Source organism: Somniosus microcephalus, unplaced genomic scaffold (assembly GCF_052327205.1).
Source record: "Somniosus microcephalus isolate GS21.2 unplaced genomic scaffold, FLI_Smic_1.0 scaffold780, whole genome shotgun sequence".
Classification (NCBI taxonomy): domain Eukaryota; kingdom Metazoa; phylum Chordata; class Chondrichthyes; order Squaliformes; family Somniosidae; genus Somniosus; species Somniosus microcephalus.
In genome coordinates, this window is record NW_028225967.1 from 77,571 (window position 1) to 94,646 (window position 17,076).

At 62.8% G+C, this 17,076-nt stretch overlaps 1 protein-coding gene and 1 pseudogene across 1 annotated transcript; one reads left to right on the forward strand and one right to left on the reverse strand.

Annotated features, from left to right (window-relative positions):
- Positions 1-638: 638 nt before the first annotated feature.
- LOC147081096 (uncharacterized) lies at positions 639-2,499 on the forward strand. The gene is made up of 2 exons (XM_085980952.1): positions 639-1,373; positions 2,422-2,499. Exons 1-2 carry the CDS (start codon positions 639-641, stop codon positions 2,497-2,499), a joined length of 813 nt encoding a protein of 270 aa, XP_085837078.1.
- A 166-nt stretch (positions 2,500-2,665) lies between these two features.
- On the reverse strand, positions 2,666-7,580 carry LOC147081097 (large ribosomal subunit protein bL17m-like; annotated as a pseudogene).
- Between the last annotated feature and the right edge of the window lie 9,496 nt (positions 7,581-17,076).

Sequence of the window (17,076 nt, forward strand, 5' to 3'; positions counted from 1 at the left end):
AACTGAATCTATAACATGTTTCTTTTTATATATATATAGATAGACAACTCTGATGTAAATATGTTATGTATGTTGTGTTACCAAATGTTATTAGCCCTAGTTACGGTGCATCTGTTGACTTAATTGCACGGGTACGTTTTAATTAAAAGGGGAGGAATGTTGTGTATGTAATATGTATGTTACTTTAAACCTATGGCCAGGGCAGCACTACTTTGTAGGGCGTAGTGATACCGTAGTACCACTCCTGGCCATAGGGGTATAAATAGTACTGTGGGTACTGATCTCCCCTCAGTTCCCACCTGTTGGTATGAAGTAAAGACCTAAGTTAAACCCTTCCAAGCTGTCTCTTCCTTATTGTATTAAGTATATTCACATACTTTACAATAAGGAATGTAATTAACCAAGCTGCTGATGTAACAGGGGCTTCTAGTTTCAGGGGACATGCTGCATTCCACCAAAGAATTAAGAGGGGCTTAGGAAACGATGTACTCACGGGAATAAATACGGGGACGTCATTCATTAATGCCCTGGATATACAAGGAGTCCAGAGTAGTGTGGAACAATTACAAAGGGTAATACAACAGATTTTAGAGAAAGAAACTGGTTTGCTTCAACAAGAATCAGGGTTGGGAGAACATATGATAAGGAAATTACTCGAGGGAATCAAAGTTATAGAAGACCATGCTAGCACTATCAACAAACTAAACCATAGAGATGAGGAACAGGCAAAAGATGGGGTAGGGAGAGGCTTGTGCCATGCCTATGGCCAATGGACCACCGGACAGTTAAAACACAATCTGGCACAGATACAACGAGCTGAGGTACCAGACTGGATTAACAGCACACAGCTCTATGGCCTGAGCCAGAATCCAGGCCCTCTGAGTGCCTGTACCCTCAAGGGGATGACCAGAGTATATCCAGTGATACAAAAATGCAAAGCAGAAGTGACAGCAATGATAGGCATGGTACTCATGATACCAGTGGTGAGACTAGACACGACTCCATACCCACAGTACCAGGTAACAAACATAGGCATAGTGAGGGGTGAGACATACCTCCGATACGATCCAATTGATACCTATGCCATCAGGAAGAATGATACTATAAGAGGAGTCTCCCTAAACGGATGCCATGGGAAAGGTACGCTTAAGATATGCCCACATCCGGTAGGAGAAGGCACTAAGGATGAGTGCAGCTATAATAAGACAGAGGGGTGCATGTTGGAATTATCACATGTCGATCACCATCACACCCGCTCGGGATATAGAGGCAGAGGGGAGTATTGTATAGCCACCACAGAGACTGAGCACCAATATAGTAACCTTGTATGTGTAATCACAATGCCTAACTTCTGCTTTACACCAAAGGTCCCTGTAACAACTGGACACAGCAGATTGGTGTATGTACACTCAAGGGAGGAAATGAAACTAAATGTGACAGATAGTTTAAGGGACGAATTGGTCAATTATGAAGATCCGGTGGGGGCTCCGATACCCCGCCTGCAAGGGGATCTGCAAGAGATAAAAGAGGGCTTAAGTAAAATGGTGAAACAATACGCAATGTTGCAAAGGAACCTTGGGGAACTAGAAAGGGACCTAGAAGTAGAACTACAGGAGGTCCCATGGTATAAGAAGCTGTGGGATTGGGGGATGAATGTCAACATCCACCCATGGGACAGCATTACATCTCACATACTAGTTATAGTACAATTGGTTTTGGCGATCGGAATGGGAATAGCAGCATGTGCCGCCTGTAAAAAACGTAGAAAACAAAAAAGAAAGAAGGAAATGGAAGAAATGTACATGACCTTGATAAAGTAGTAATGTATGCTGTTCGATGGTAATTGTTACAGAAACCTCCTGGGCAGATTCCCATCGAGCAGACAGACTATTACTACAAACGAGCGAAGGCTTGGGAGAAAGACCTGCTTAATGGATGGATAGTACTAATAACATTGATGCTTATAACCGATGTAATTGGATGGATGATATGTCGATGGAAAGGATGTAGGGGGCATAGAAATCAGGATAATAATAGGATTATATAAACAAGGTGACCCAATGGGTTGGATTTGATCACCACCCTGGCAGGATACCATAATAGGAGAAATAATCGGGTTGGTCAATGATTAAAAGGGATTAATCAGGACCAAAAGGGGGGACTGAAAAAGTTAAAAGGGCTAAAATAAGGGAATTGAGGAACCGAGCATATATCCAATGTACATGTCCCATAGGGAAGTATGGTGGAATGTGGCCAAATGGTCAAACTGTCAGTTGCTACTTGAATAATGTGCACAAACCATTAGCTATTAATTGAGGAATGTGGTAAAGATAACATATGGGGTCACAGGACTATGTAACGGTCAAAATGTGCACACGGGTCGCAAGAATTTGCATCCAAAGTCAACTGTATGATGCACAGCTTTTAGGAGAGCCAAATCCCTCTGATATTTTGAGCGACCAGGAGACGGGCGCTGCGCAGATTCCGGGCCGAGGCTGACGGCGATTCCCAGGAGGCCGTCATTCCAGTGTGACTCCGGGAATCCGCCCCCAGATTTGTTCCCAGGCGGACCAACAGCAGAAGGTCGTCCCCCGAGGGTGGGAGGGGGAGGGGCGGGTGATCGATCACACATCGCTTCCTTGTTCTCCGCTGGTCGAGCTCCCAGCTAGGCCGCACTCGAAGCCTGGGACTCGCCTGAGCCCGAAGTCCTGCCCTCGGCCCCCTCCTCCCTGTACCCCTTCAGCAGCTGGTAGAGCAGGGTCTTCTCGTTGGCCCCTTGTCGCCGCGCGAGCAGAGGCGGCAGCGGGTTGCGCCGGTACTCGATAACCGCCATCTTGGCCCAGTCCAAGTTCTCCCGGGTGGAAATCTGCATCATTTGCACGGAACTCCCCCGGTGGTCCTGGAATCGCGGAGCCAGGACCTTGAAGAGCTTCGGGATCAGATCTTTCTCCTGACATAAACAGGAAAAAAAAGGTTTATTCCCAGAAATATTCCACTCTGCCCCTCCCCCCAACCGGGCCCAATAAGAACTCTCCCTTCTCAGTTACGGCTCACTCTCGCCTCCAATTCAGAAGGTCGTGGGTTCAAGCCCCACCCCAGAGACTGGAGCACATAAACCAGGCTGACACTCCCAGTGCGGTACTGAGGGAGCGCTGCACTGTCGGAGGGGCAGTGCTGAGGGAGCGCCACACTGTCGGAGGGCCAGTAGTGAGGGAGCGCCGCACTGTCGGAGGGGCAATATTGAGGGAGCGCCGCACTGTCGGAGGGGCAATACTGAAGGAGCATCGCACTGTCGGAGGGGCAGTACTGAGGGAGCGCTGTACTGTCGGAGGGGCAGTACTGAGGGAGCGCCGCACTGTCGGAGGGGCAGTACTGAGGGAGCATCGCGCTGTCGGAGGGGCAGTACTGAGGGAGCACTGCACTGTCGGAGGGGCAGTGCTGAGGGAGCGCCACACTGTCGGAGGGGCAATATTGAGGGAGCGCCGCACTGTCGAAGGGGCAATACTGAGGGAGCATCGCACTGTCGGAGGGGCAGTGCTGAGGGAGCGCCACACTGTCGGAGGGACAGTGCTGAGGGAGCGCCGTACTGTCGGAGGGGCAGTGCTGAGGGAGCGCCGCACTGTCGGAGGGGCAGTGCTGATGGAGCGCCGCACTGTCGGAGGGGCAGTGCTGAGGGAGTGCCACACTGTCGGAGGGGCAGTACTGAGGGAGCGCCGCACTGTCGGAGGGGCAGTACTGAGGGAGCGCCGCACTGTCGGAGGGGCAGTGCTGAGGGAGTGCCACACTGTCGGAGGGGCAGTGCTGAGGGAGCGCCGCACTGTCGGAGGGGCAGTGCTGAGGGAGCGCCGCACTGTCGGAGGGGCAGCACTGAGGGAGCGCCACACTGTCGGAGGGGCAGTACTGAGGGAGCGCCGCACTGTCGGCGGGGCAATACTGAGGGAGCGTTGCACTGTCAGAGCGATTCACTGTCAGAGGTGTCACCTTTCAGATGAGAGGTTAAACACGAGGCTCCGTCTGCCCTCTCCAGTGAATGCAAAAGATCCGCAGCCACTATTTTGAGGAGGAGCAGGGGAGCTCTCCCCGCTGTCCTGTGACCCATATTTATCCCTCAACCAACATCTGGTGATGATCACACTTGTATGTGGGAGCTTGCTGTGCACAAATTGGCTGCCGGGTTTCCTACATTACAACAGTGACTACACTTCAAAAAAAAAAACCTTCATTGGCTGTAAGGTGCTGTGGGACGTCCTGAGGTAGTGAAAGGCGCTATAGAAATGCAAGTAGCCAAGGCTCTTTGCGATGGCCAGCGCAGCGAGATCGCGGGCGTGGCGGAGAGACGCTCGCGACACAGGCCGACCCCGAAGACCCCACGGGCCCCCCCCCACCCCCAGCCCCGCGCCAGAGATACTGACCGTCAGCCAGAAGTCGGCCATCTTCATGGATTTCTCGTCCGTCTCCCCTCGCTCGGCGTAATCCACCAGCTGGAAAGCAAGGGCAGATCAGTCAAACCCGCAGGCTCCTTCCCAGCACAGACAGAGGCCAGTCGGCCCCTCCAGCCTGCCCTCCTTCTGTACGCGAGCAATCCCCAAACCCATCCCACTGCCCCACTCTCTCCATCGACAAATATTGATCCCAAATTCCCCCTTTCACAGAGGCCATGGTCTCGGCCTGAGCCTCCTCCCCATGGCTTCAGTGACGTGGAGGACTGGAGATTCTGTTAAATCTGCCCTAAACCTTCTCTGCTCTAAGGAGAACAATCCCAGCTCCTCCAGTCTCTCCACATAACTGAAGCCCCTCATCCCTGGAACCATTATCGTAAAGAGCGGCGTTCAAAATCATGAGGGGTTTTGATCGAGTAAATGAGGAGAAACTGTTCCCACTGGCAGGAGGGTCGGTAACCAGAGGACACAGAGTTAAGATAATTGGCAAAAGAACCAGAGGGGAGATGAGGAGATTATTTTTTACACAGCGAGTTGTTGTGATCTGGAATGCGCTGCCTGAAAGGCCAGTGGAAGCAGATTCAATCATAACTTTCAAAAGAGAATTGGATAAATACTTGAAAAGGAGATATTTGCAGGGCTCTGGGGAAAGAGCAGGGGGAGTGGGAACTAACTGGAGAGCTCTTCAAAGAGCCGGCACAGGCACGAGGGGCCGAATGGCCTCCTTCTGTGCTGGGAGATTCTATGGGAGCATTCCGTGCTTCAACACCTCTCTGTACAGAAATTTCTACTAATCCCTCTCAGAACACTCGTTAAATTGATGGGCTCACGTCACTGACTCCCCGAGCACAGGAAATTTATTGTCCCTATTCACTCCATCAAAACTCGATCATTTTAAAAAACCCTTTTAAATCTCCTCTTAGCCTTCTCTGTTCCAGTGCAAATAGTCCCAGGATCTAAAGTCACCTCTCTAGCTCAGTGGGTAGCACTCACTCTCGCCTCTGAGTCAGAAGGTGGTTGGTTCGAGTCTCACTCCAGAAACTTCAGTGCATAATCCAGGCCGACACTCCCAGCGCAGTAATGAGGGAGCACCGCAATGTCAGAGGGGCAGTACTCGGGGAGCGTCGCACTGTCGGAGGGGCAGTACTGAGGGAGCGCTGCACTGTCAGAGGGGCAGTACTGAGGGAGGGCCGCACGGTCGGAGGGGCAGTACTGAGGGAGCGCCGCACTGTCGGAGGGGCAGTACTGAGGGAGCGCCGCACTGTCGGAGGGGCAGTACTGAGGGAGCGCCGCACTGTCGGAGGGGCAGTACTGAGGGAGCGCCGCACTGTCGGAGGGGCAGTACTGAGGGAGCGCCGCACTGTCGGAGGGGCAGTACTGAGGGAGCGCCGCACTGTCGGAGGGGCAGTACTGAGGGAGCGCCGCACTGTCGGAGGGGCAGTACTGAGGGAGCGCCGCACTGTCGGAGGGGCAGTACTGAGGGAGCGCCGCACTGTCGGAGGGGCAGTACTGAGGGAGCGCCGCACTGTCGGAGGGGCAGTACTGAGGGAGCGCCGCACTGTCGGCGGGGCAGTACTGAGGGAGCGCCGCACTGTCGGAGGGGCAGTACTGAGGGAGCACCGCACTGTCGGAGGGGCAGTACTGAGGGAGCACCGCACTGTCGGAGGGGCAGCACTGACGGGGCACTGCTCTCTCGGAGGGGCAGTACTGAGGGAGCGCCGCACTGTCAGAGGGGCAGCACTGACAGGGCACTGCTCTCTCGGAGGGGCAGTACTGAGGGAGTGCGGCACCGTTGGAGGTACCGTCATTTGAATAAGATGTTATACCGAGGCCTCGTCTGCCTTCTCAGGTAGACATAAAAGACCCTGCGGCCACTATTGGAAAAAGAGCAGGAGAAGTTATTCCAAGTGTCCTGGGCTAATATCTATCCCTCAACCAATAATCAGTAAAAACAGATGATCTGGTCTTTTTAAAAATGCATTCATGGGTTGTGGGCTTTGCTGGCAAGGCCAGTATTTATTGCCCATCCCTAGTTGCCCTTGAGAAGGTGGCGGTGAGGTGCCTTCTTGAACCGCTGCAGTCCGTGTGGTGAGGGCGCTCTCACAGTGCTGTTTGGGAGGGAGTTTTTAGGGAGCCTCTTTTCCAGGTTGAATCGCCCAAGTCTCTCCACACAACTCAGTCCCTCTGGCACCGGGGATCGGTCTCGTGGCTCTACTCTGTGATGCCCCTAGTAGTCGAATATCTCCCTTATGTCTCTGTGTCCAGAACTGGATCCAGTACATTTAAAAGAAAGACTTGCATTTATATAGCGCCTTTCACGACCACCAAACATCCCAAAGTGATTTACAGCCAATGAAGTACTTTTGAAGTGTGGTCACTGTTGTAATGTAGGAAACGCAGCAGCTAATTTGTACACAGCAAGCTCCCACAAACAGCAATGTGATGATGACCAGATGATCTGTTTTCTAGTGATGTTGGTTGAGGGATAAATATTGGCGAGGACACCGGGGAGAACTCCCCTGCTCTTCTTCGAATTAGTGCCGCGGGATCTTTACATCCACCTGAGAGAGCAGACGGGGCCTCGGTTTAACGTCTCATCTGAAAGGCGGCACCTCCGACAGTGGAGTTATCCCCGGTGTCCTGGCCAATATTTATCGCTCAATCAATATCAATAAAACAGATTATCTGGTCATTGTCACATTGCAGTTTGTGGGAGCTTGCTGTGCACAAATTGGCTGCCGCGTTTCCCACATTACAACAGTGACAACACTTCAAAGGTACTTCATTGGCTGAAAAGCGCTTTGCGACGTCCGGTGGTCGTTAAAGGCGCTATATAAATGCACGTTGTTGATTCGGGGGAAAGCAGGGTAACAGCAGCCTGGGCAGACGGCAGGAAGGAACAAGATAAACGGGGTGTTCGAAGGGAGGAAGTGATTACCTTCTCAGTGTAAAACCTCATCTCATCAGCCCGGGCCAGGGTGGTTTCAATCCTCTCGTGTCGCACCAACGCTGTCACAAGTTCCGCAACATATCGATCCGGGACCGGGGTCCCAGCCCCATCCGACGGTAAACTCGCCCATGACTGATCCAGAGGGCAGCGGTGAGATGCATCCTTCCGAGGGGCTGGGAGTCTGGGGGGGATCAGAGACCGGAGCAAAGGTGAGAATTCAACCGTCACAATCCCAGCGTCACGTCACAGCGCGACCCAGGAATGGCCTGATCATGTCTGCCATTCATCACCGTCCCCGTCCCACACTGATCACCCCCCCCCGGACCCCGTCCCACACTGATCACCGCGCCCCCGGACCCCGTCCCACACTGATCACCGATCCCCCGGACCCCGTCCCACACTGATCACTGATCCCCCGGACCCCGTCCCACACTGATCACCGCCCCGGACCCCGTCCCACACTGATCACCGATCCCCCGGACCCCGTCCCACACTGATCACTGATCCCCCGGACCCCGTCTCACACTGATCACCACCACCCCGGACCCCGTCCCACACTGATCACCGACCCCCCGGAACCCGTCCCACACTGATCACCGATCCCCCGGACCCCGTCCCACACCGATCACTGACCCCCCGGACCCCGTCCCACACCGATCACCGATCCCCCGGACCCCGTCCCACACTGATCACTGATCCCCCGGACCCCGTCCCACACTGATCACCACCACCCCGGACCCCGTCCCACACTGATCACCGACCCCCCGGACCCCGTCCCACACTGATCACCGATCCCCCGGACCCCGTCCCACACTGATCACCCCCCAGACCCCGTCCCACACTGATCACCACCGCCCCGGACCCCGTCCCACACTGATCACCGATCCCCCGGACCCCGTCCCACACTGATCATCGACCCCCCGGGCCCCTTCCCACACCGATCACCGCGCCCCCGGACCCCGTCCCACACTGATCACCGATCCCCCGGACCCCGTCCCACACTGATCACCGACCCCCCGGACCCCGTCCCACGTTGATCACCGACCCCCCGGACCCCGTCCCACGTTAATCACCGACCCCCCGGACCCCGTCCCACACTGACCACCGCCACCCTGGACCCCGTCCCACACTGATCACCCCCCGGACCCCGTCCCACACTGATCACCGACCCCCCGGACCCCGTCCCACACTGATCACCGACCCCCCGGACCCCGTCCCACACTGATCACCCCCCGGACGCCGTCCCACGCTGATCACCGACCCCCCGGACCCCGTCCCACACTGATCACTGACCCCCCGGACCCCGTCCCACACTGATCACTGACCCCCCGGACCCCGTCCCACACTGATCACCGACCCCCCCGGACCCCGTCCCACACTGATCACCGGCCCCCCGGAACCCGTCCCACACTGATCACCGACTCCCCGGACCCCGTCCCACACTGATCACCGGCCCCCCGGACCCCGTCCCACACTGATCACCCCCCGGACCCCGTCCCACACTGATCACCGACCCCCCGGACACCGTCCCACACTGATCACCGAGCCCCCGGACCCCGTCCCACACTGATCACCGACCCCCCGGACCCCGTCCCACACTGATCACCGAGCCCCCGGACCCCGTCCCACGCTGATCACCGACCCCCCGGACCCCGTCCCACATTGATCACCGACCCCCGGACCCCGTCCCACACTGATCACCGACTCCCCGGACACCGTCCCACACTGATCACCCCCCGGACCCCGTCCCACACTGATCACCGAGCCCCCGGACCCCGTCCCACACTGATCACCGACCCCCGGACCCCGTCCCACACTGATCACCGACTCCCCGGACACCGTCCCACACTGATCACCCCCCGGACCCCGTCCCACACTGATCACCGAACCCCCGGACCCAGTCCCACACTGATCACCGACCCCCCGGACCGCGTCCCACACTGATCACCCCCCCGGACCCCGTCCCACACTGATCAACGACCCCCCGGACCCCATCCCACACTGATCACCGATCCCCCCGGACCCCGTCCCACACTGATCACCGACCTCCCCGGACCCCGTCCCACACTGATCACCGACCCCCCGGACCCCGTCCCACACTGATCACCCCCCGGACCCCGTCCCACACTGATCACCGAACCCCCGGACCCCGTCCCACACCGATCACCGACCCCCCGGACCCCGTCCCACACTGATCACCGACCCCCCGGACCCCGTCCCACACTGATCACCGACCCCCCGGACCCCGTCCCACACTGATCACCGACTCCCTGGACCCCGTCCCACACTGATCACCGACCCCCCGGACCCCGTCCCACACTGATCACCCCCCGGACCCCGTCCCACACTGATCACCACCCCCCGGACCCCGTCCCACACTGATCACCCCCCGGACCCCGTCCCACACTGATCACCGACCCCCTGGACCCCGTCCCACACTGATCACCGACCCCCCGGACCCCGTCCCACACTGATCACCGACCCCCCGGACCCCGTCCCACACTGATCACCCCCCGGACCCCGTCCCACACTGATCACCGTCCCCCCGGACCCCGTCCCACACTGATCACCACCCCCCGGACCCCATCCCACACTGATCACCGACCCCCCGGACCCCGTCCCACACTGATCACCGACCCCCCGGACCCCGTCCCACACTGATCACCGACCCCCCGGACCCCGTCCCACACTGATCACCGACCCCCCGGACCCCATCCCACACTGATCACCCCCCGGACCCCGTCCCACACTGATCACCCCGCCCGGACCCCGTCCCACACTGATCACCGACCCCCCGGACCCCGTCCCACGTTGATCACCGACCCCCCGGACCCCGTCCCACACTGATCACCGACCCCCCGGACCCCGTCCCACACTGATCACCGACCCCCCGGACCCCATCCCACACTGATCACCCCCCGGACCCCGTCCCACACAGATCACCGACACCCGGTCCCCGTCCCACACTGATTACCGACCCCCCGGACCCCGTCCCACACTGATCACCCCCCCCCGGACCCCGTCCCACACTGATCACCGCACCCCGGACCCCGTCCCAAACTGATCAGCCCCCGGACACCGTCCCACACTGATCACCGACCCCCCGGACCCCGTCCCACACTGATCACCCACCCCGGACCCCGTCCCACACTGATCACCGACCCCCCGGACCCCGTCCCACACTGATCACCGACCCCCCCGGACCCCGTCCCACACTGATCACCGACCCCCGGACCCCGTCCCACACTGATCACCCCCCGGACCCCGTCCCACACTGATCACCGACCCCCCGGACCCCGTCCCACAATGATCACCGACCCCCCGGACCCCGTCCCACACTGATCACCGACCCCCCGGACCCCGTCCCACACTGATCACCGACCCCCTGGACCCCGTCCCACACTGATCACCGACCCCCCGGACCCCGTCCCACACTGCTCACCGACCCCCCGGACCCCGTCCCACACTGATCACCGACCCCGCGGACCCCGTCCCACACTGATCACCGACCCCCCGGACCCCGTCCCACACTGCTAACCGACCCCCCGGACCCCGTCCCACACTGATCACCGACCCCGCGGACCCCGTCCCACACTGATCACCGACCCCCCGGACCCCGTCCCACACTGCTAACCGACCCCCCGGACCCCGTCCCACACTGATCACTGACCCCCCGGACCCCGTCCCACACTGATCACCGACCCCCCGGACCCCGTCCCACACTGATCACCGACCCCCCGGACCCCGTCCCACACTGATCACCCCCCCCCGGACCCCGTCCCACACTGATCACCGACCCCCCGGAACCCGTCCCACACTGATCACCGAACCCCCGGACCCCGTCCCACACTGATCACCGACCCCCCGGACCCCGTCCCACACTGATCACCCCCCGGACCCCGTCCCACACTGATCACCGACCCCCCGGACCCCGTCCCACCATGATCACCGACCCCCCGGACCCCGTCCCACACTGATCACCGACCCCCCGGACCCCGTCCCACACTGATCACCGACCCCCTGGACCCCGTCCCACACTGATCACCGACCCCCCGGACCCCGTCCCACACTGCTCACCGACCCCCCGGACCCCGTCCCACACTGATCACCGACCCCGCGGACCCCGTCCCACACTGATCACCGACCCCCCGGACCCCGTCCCACACTGCTAACCGACCCCCCGGACCCCGTCCCACACTGATCACCGACCCCGCGGACCCCGTCCCACACTGATCACCGACCCCCCGGTCCCCGTCCCTCCCTGATCACCGACCCCCCGGACCCCGTCCCACACTGATCACCGACCCCCCGGACCCCGTCCCACACTGATCACCGACCCCCCGGACCCCGTCCCACACTGATCACCCCCCCCCCGGACCCCGTCCCACACTGATCACCGACCCCCCGGAACCCGTCCCACACTGATCACCGACCCCCCGGACCCCGTCCCACACTGATCACCGACCCCCCGGACCCCGTCCCACACTGATCACCGACCCCGCGGACCCCGTCCCACACTGATCACCGACACCCCGGACCCTGTCCCACACTGATCACCGACCCCCCGGACCCCGTCCCAAACTGATCACCGACCCCCCGGTCCCCGTCCCACACTGATCACCGACCCCCCGGACCCCATCCCACACTGATCACCCCCCCCCCGGACCCCGTCCCACACTGATCACCGACCCCCCGGAACCCGTCCCACACTGATCACCGACCCCCCGGACCCCGTCCCACACTGATCACCGACCCCCCGGACCCCGTCCCACACTGATTACCGCACCCCGGACCCCGTCCCAAACTGATCACCGACCCCCCGGTCCCCGTCCCACACTGATCACCGACCCCCCGGACCCCGTCCCACACTGATCACCCCCCCCCGGACCCCGTCCCACACTGATCACCGACCCCCCGGACCCCGTCCCACACAGATCACCCCCCCCCGGACCCCGTCCCACACTGATCACCGACCCCCCGGACCCCGTCCCACACTGATTACCGCACCCCGGACCCCGTCCCAAACTGATCACCGACCCCCCGGTCCCCGTCCCACACTGATCACCGACCCCCCGGACCCCGTCCCACACTGATCACCCCCCCCCGGACCCCGTCCCACACTGATCACCGACCCCCCGGACCCCGTCCCACACTGATCACCGACCCCCCGGACCCCGTCCCACACTGATCACCCCCCCCGGACCCCGTCCTACACTGATCACCCCCCGGACCCCGTCCCACACTGATCACCGACCCCCCGGACACCGTCCCACACTGATCACCGACCCCCCGGACCCCGTCCCACACTGATCACCGACCCCCCGGACCCCGTCCCACACTGATCACCGACCCCCCGGACCCCGTCCCACACTGATCACCGACCCCCCGGACCCCGTCCCACACTGATCACCGACCCCCCGGACCCCGTCCCACACTGATCACCGACCCCCCGGACCCCGTCCCACACTGATCACCGACCCCCCGGACCCCGTCCCACACTGATCACCGACCCCCCGGACCCCGTCCCACACTGATCACCGACCCCCCGGACCCCGTCCCACACTGATCGCCCCCCGGACCCCTTCCCACACTGATCACCCCCCCGGACCCCGTCCCACACTGATCACCCCCACCGGACCCCGTCCCCCGTCCCACACTGATCACCGACCCCCCGGACCCCGTCCCACACTGATCACCGACCCCCCGGACCCCGTCCCACACTGATCACCGACCCCCCGGACCCCGTCCCACACTGATCACCCCCCGGACCCCATCCCACACTGATCACCCCGCCCGGACCCCGTCCCACACTGATCACCGACCCCCCGGACCCCGTCCCACACTGATCACCGACCCCCCGGACCCCGTCCCACACTGATCACCGACCCCCCGGACCCCGTCCCACACTGATCACCGACCCCCTGGACCCCGTCCCACACTGATCACCGACCCCCCGGACCCCGTCCCACAATGATCACCGACCCCCCGGACCCCGTCCCACACTGATCACCGACCCCCCGGACCCCGTCCCACAATGATCACCGACCACCCGGACCCCGTCCCACACTGATCACCGACCCCCCGGACCCCGTCCCACACTGATCACCGACCCCCTGGACCCCGTCCCACACTGATCACCGACCCCCCGGACCCCGTCCCACACTGCTCACCGACCCCCCCGGACCCCGTCCCACACTGATCACCGACCCCGCGGACCCCGTCCCACACTGATCACCGACCCCCCGGACCCCGTCCCACACTGCTAACCGACCCCCCGGACCCCGTCCCACACTGATCACCGACCCCGCGGACCCCGTCCCACACTGATCACCGACCCCCCGGACCCCGTCCCACACTGCTAACCGACCCGCCCGGACCCCCGTCCACACTGATCACCGACCCCCCCGGACCCCGTCCCACACTGATCACCGACCCCCCGGACCCCGTCCCACACTGATCACCGACCCCCCGGACCCGTCCCACACTGATCACCGACCCCCCGGACCCCGTCCCACACTGATCACACCGACCCCCCGGACCCCGTCCCACACTGATCACCGACCCCCCGGACCCCGTCCCACACTGATCACCGACCCCCCGGACCCCGTCCCACACTGATCACCGACCCCCCGGACCCCCGTCCCACACTGATCACCGACCCCCCCGGACCCCGTCCCACAATGATCACCGACCCCCCGGACCCCGTCCCACACTGATCACCGACCCCCCCGGCCCCCCCGTCCCACCCCCTGGACCCCGTCCCACACTGATCACCGACCCCCCGGACCCCGTCCCACACTGCTCACCGACCCCCCGGACCCCGTCCCACACTGATCACCGACCCCGCGGACCCCGTCCCACACTGATCACCGACCCCCCGGACCCCGTCCCACACTGCTAACCGACCCCCCGGACCCCGTCCCACACTGATCACCGACCCCCGCGGACCCCGTCCCACACTGATCACCGACCCCCCGGTCCCCGTCCCACACTGATCACTGACCCCCCCGGACCCCGTCCCAAACTGATCACCGATCCCCCGGACCCCGTCCCACACTGATCACCCCCCAGACCCCGTCCCACACTGATCACCCCCCCCCCGGACCCCGTCCCACACTGATCACCGACCCCCCGGTCCCCGTCCCACACTGATCACCGACCCCCCGGACCCCATCCCACACTGATCACCCCCCCCCCGGACCCCGTCCCACACTGATCACCGACCCCCCGGAACCCGTCCCACACTGATCACCCGACCCCCCGGACCCCGTCCCACACTGATCACCGACCCCCCGGACCCCGTCCCACACTGATTACCGCACCCCCGGACCCCGTCCCAAACTGATCACCGACCCCCCGGTCCCCGTCCCACACTGATCACCGACCCCCCGGACCCCGTCCCACACTGATCACCCCCCCCCCGGACCCCGTCCCACACTGATCACCGACCCCCCGGAACCCGTCCCACACTGATCACCGACCCCCCGGACCCCGTCCCACACTGATCACCGACCCCCCGGACCCCGTCCCACACTGATCACCGACCCCGCGGACCCCGTCCCACACTGATCACCGACCCCCCGGACCCCGTCCCACACTGATCACTGACCCCCCCGGACCCCGTCCCAAACTGATCACCGATCCCCCCGGACCCCGTCCCACACTGATCACCCCCCCAGACCCCGTCCCACACTGATCACCCCCCCCCCGGACCCCGTCCCACACTGATCACCGCACCCCGGACCCCGTCCCAAACTGATCACCGACCCCCCGGACCCCGTCCCACACTGATCACCCCCCAGACCCCGTCCCACACTGATCACCGACCCCCCGGACCCCGTCCCACACTGATCACCGACCCCCCCGGACCCCGTCCCACACTGATCACCGACCCCCCGGACCCCGTCCCACACTGATCACCGACCCCCCCGGACCCCGTCCCACACTGATCACCGATCCCCCCGGACCCCGTCCCACACTGATCACCGACCCCCCGGACCCCGTCCCACACTGATCACCGACCCCCCGGACCCCGTCCCACACTGATCACCGACCCCCCGGACCCCGTCCCACACTGATCACCGACCCCCCGGACCCCGTCCCACACTGATCACCGACCCCCCGGACCCCGTCCCACACTGATCATCCCCCGGACCCCGTCCCACACTGATCACCGACCCCCCCGGACCCCGTCCCACACTGATCACCCCCCCCGGACCCCGTCCCACACTGATCACCCCGACCCCCCCCCCCCCCGGACCCCGTCCCACACTGATCACCGACCCCCCGGACCCCGTCCCACACTGATCACCGACCCCCCGGACCCCGTCCCACACTGATCACCGACCCCCCGGACCCCGTCCCACACTGATCACCCCCCGGACCCCGTCCCACACTGATCACCGACCCCCCGGACCCCGTCCCACACTGATCACCGACCCCGCGGACCCCGTCCCACACTGATCACCCCCCCCGGACCCCGTCCCACACTGATCACCGACCCCCCGGACCCCCGTCCCACACTGATCACCGACCCCCCGGACCCCGTCCCACACTGATCACCGACCCCCCGGACCCCGTCCCACACTGATCACCGACCCCCCGGACCCCGTCCCACACTGATCACCGACCCCCCGGACCCCGTCCCACACTGATCACCGACCCCGCGGACCCCGTCCCACACTGATCACCGACCCCCCGGACCCCGTCCCACACTGATCACCCCCCCGGACCCCGTCCCACACTGACCACCCGACCCCCCGGACCCCGTCCCACACTGATCACCGACCCCCCCGGTCCCCGTCCCTCCCTGATCACCGACCCCCCCGGACCCCGTCCCGCACTGATCACCCCCCTGGACCCTGTCCCACACTGATCACCGACCCCCCGGACCCCGTCCCACACTGATCACCGACCCCCCCGGACCCCGTCCCACACTGATCACCGACCCCCCCGGACCCCGTCCCGCACTGATCACAGACCCCCCCGGACCCCGTCCCACACTGATCACAGACCCCCCGGACCGCGTCCCACACTGATCACCGACCCCCCCGGACCCCGTCCCACACTGATCATCGACCCCCCGGACCCAGTCCCACACTAATCACCCGCGCCCCCCGGACCCCGTCCCACACTGATCACCGACCCCCCGGACCCCCGTCCCACACTGATCACCGACCCCCCGAACCCGTCCCACACTGATCACCGACCCCCTGGACCCCGTCCCACACTGATCACCCCCTGGACCCCGTCCCACACTGATCACCGACCCCCCGGACCCCGTCCCACACTGATCACCGACCCCCCGGACCCCGTCCCACACTGATCACCGACCCCCCGGACCCCGTCCCACACTGATCACCGACCCCCCGGGCCCCGTCCCACACTGATCACCGACCCCCCGGATCCCGTCCCACACTGATCACCGACCCCCCAGACACCGTCCCACACTGATCACCGACCACCCGGACCCCGTCCCACACTGATCACCACCCCCCTGGACCCCGTCCCACACTGATCACCGACCCCCCGGACCCCGTCCCACACTGATCACCGACCCCCCGGACCCCGTCCCACACTGATCACCCCCCGGACCCCGTCCCACACTGATCACCGACTCCCCGGACCCCGTCCCACACTGATCACCGACTCCCCGGACCCTGTCCCACACTGATCACCGACCCCCCG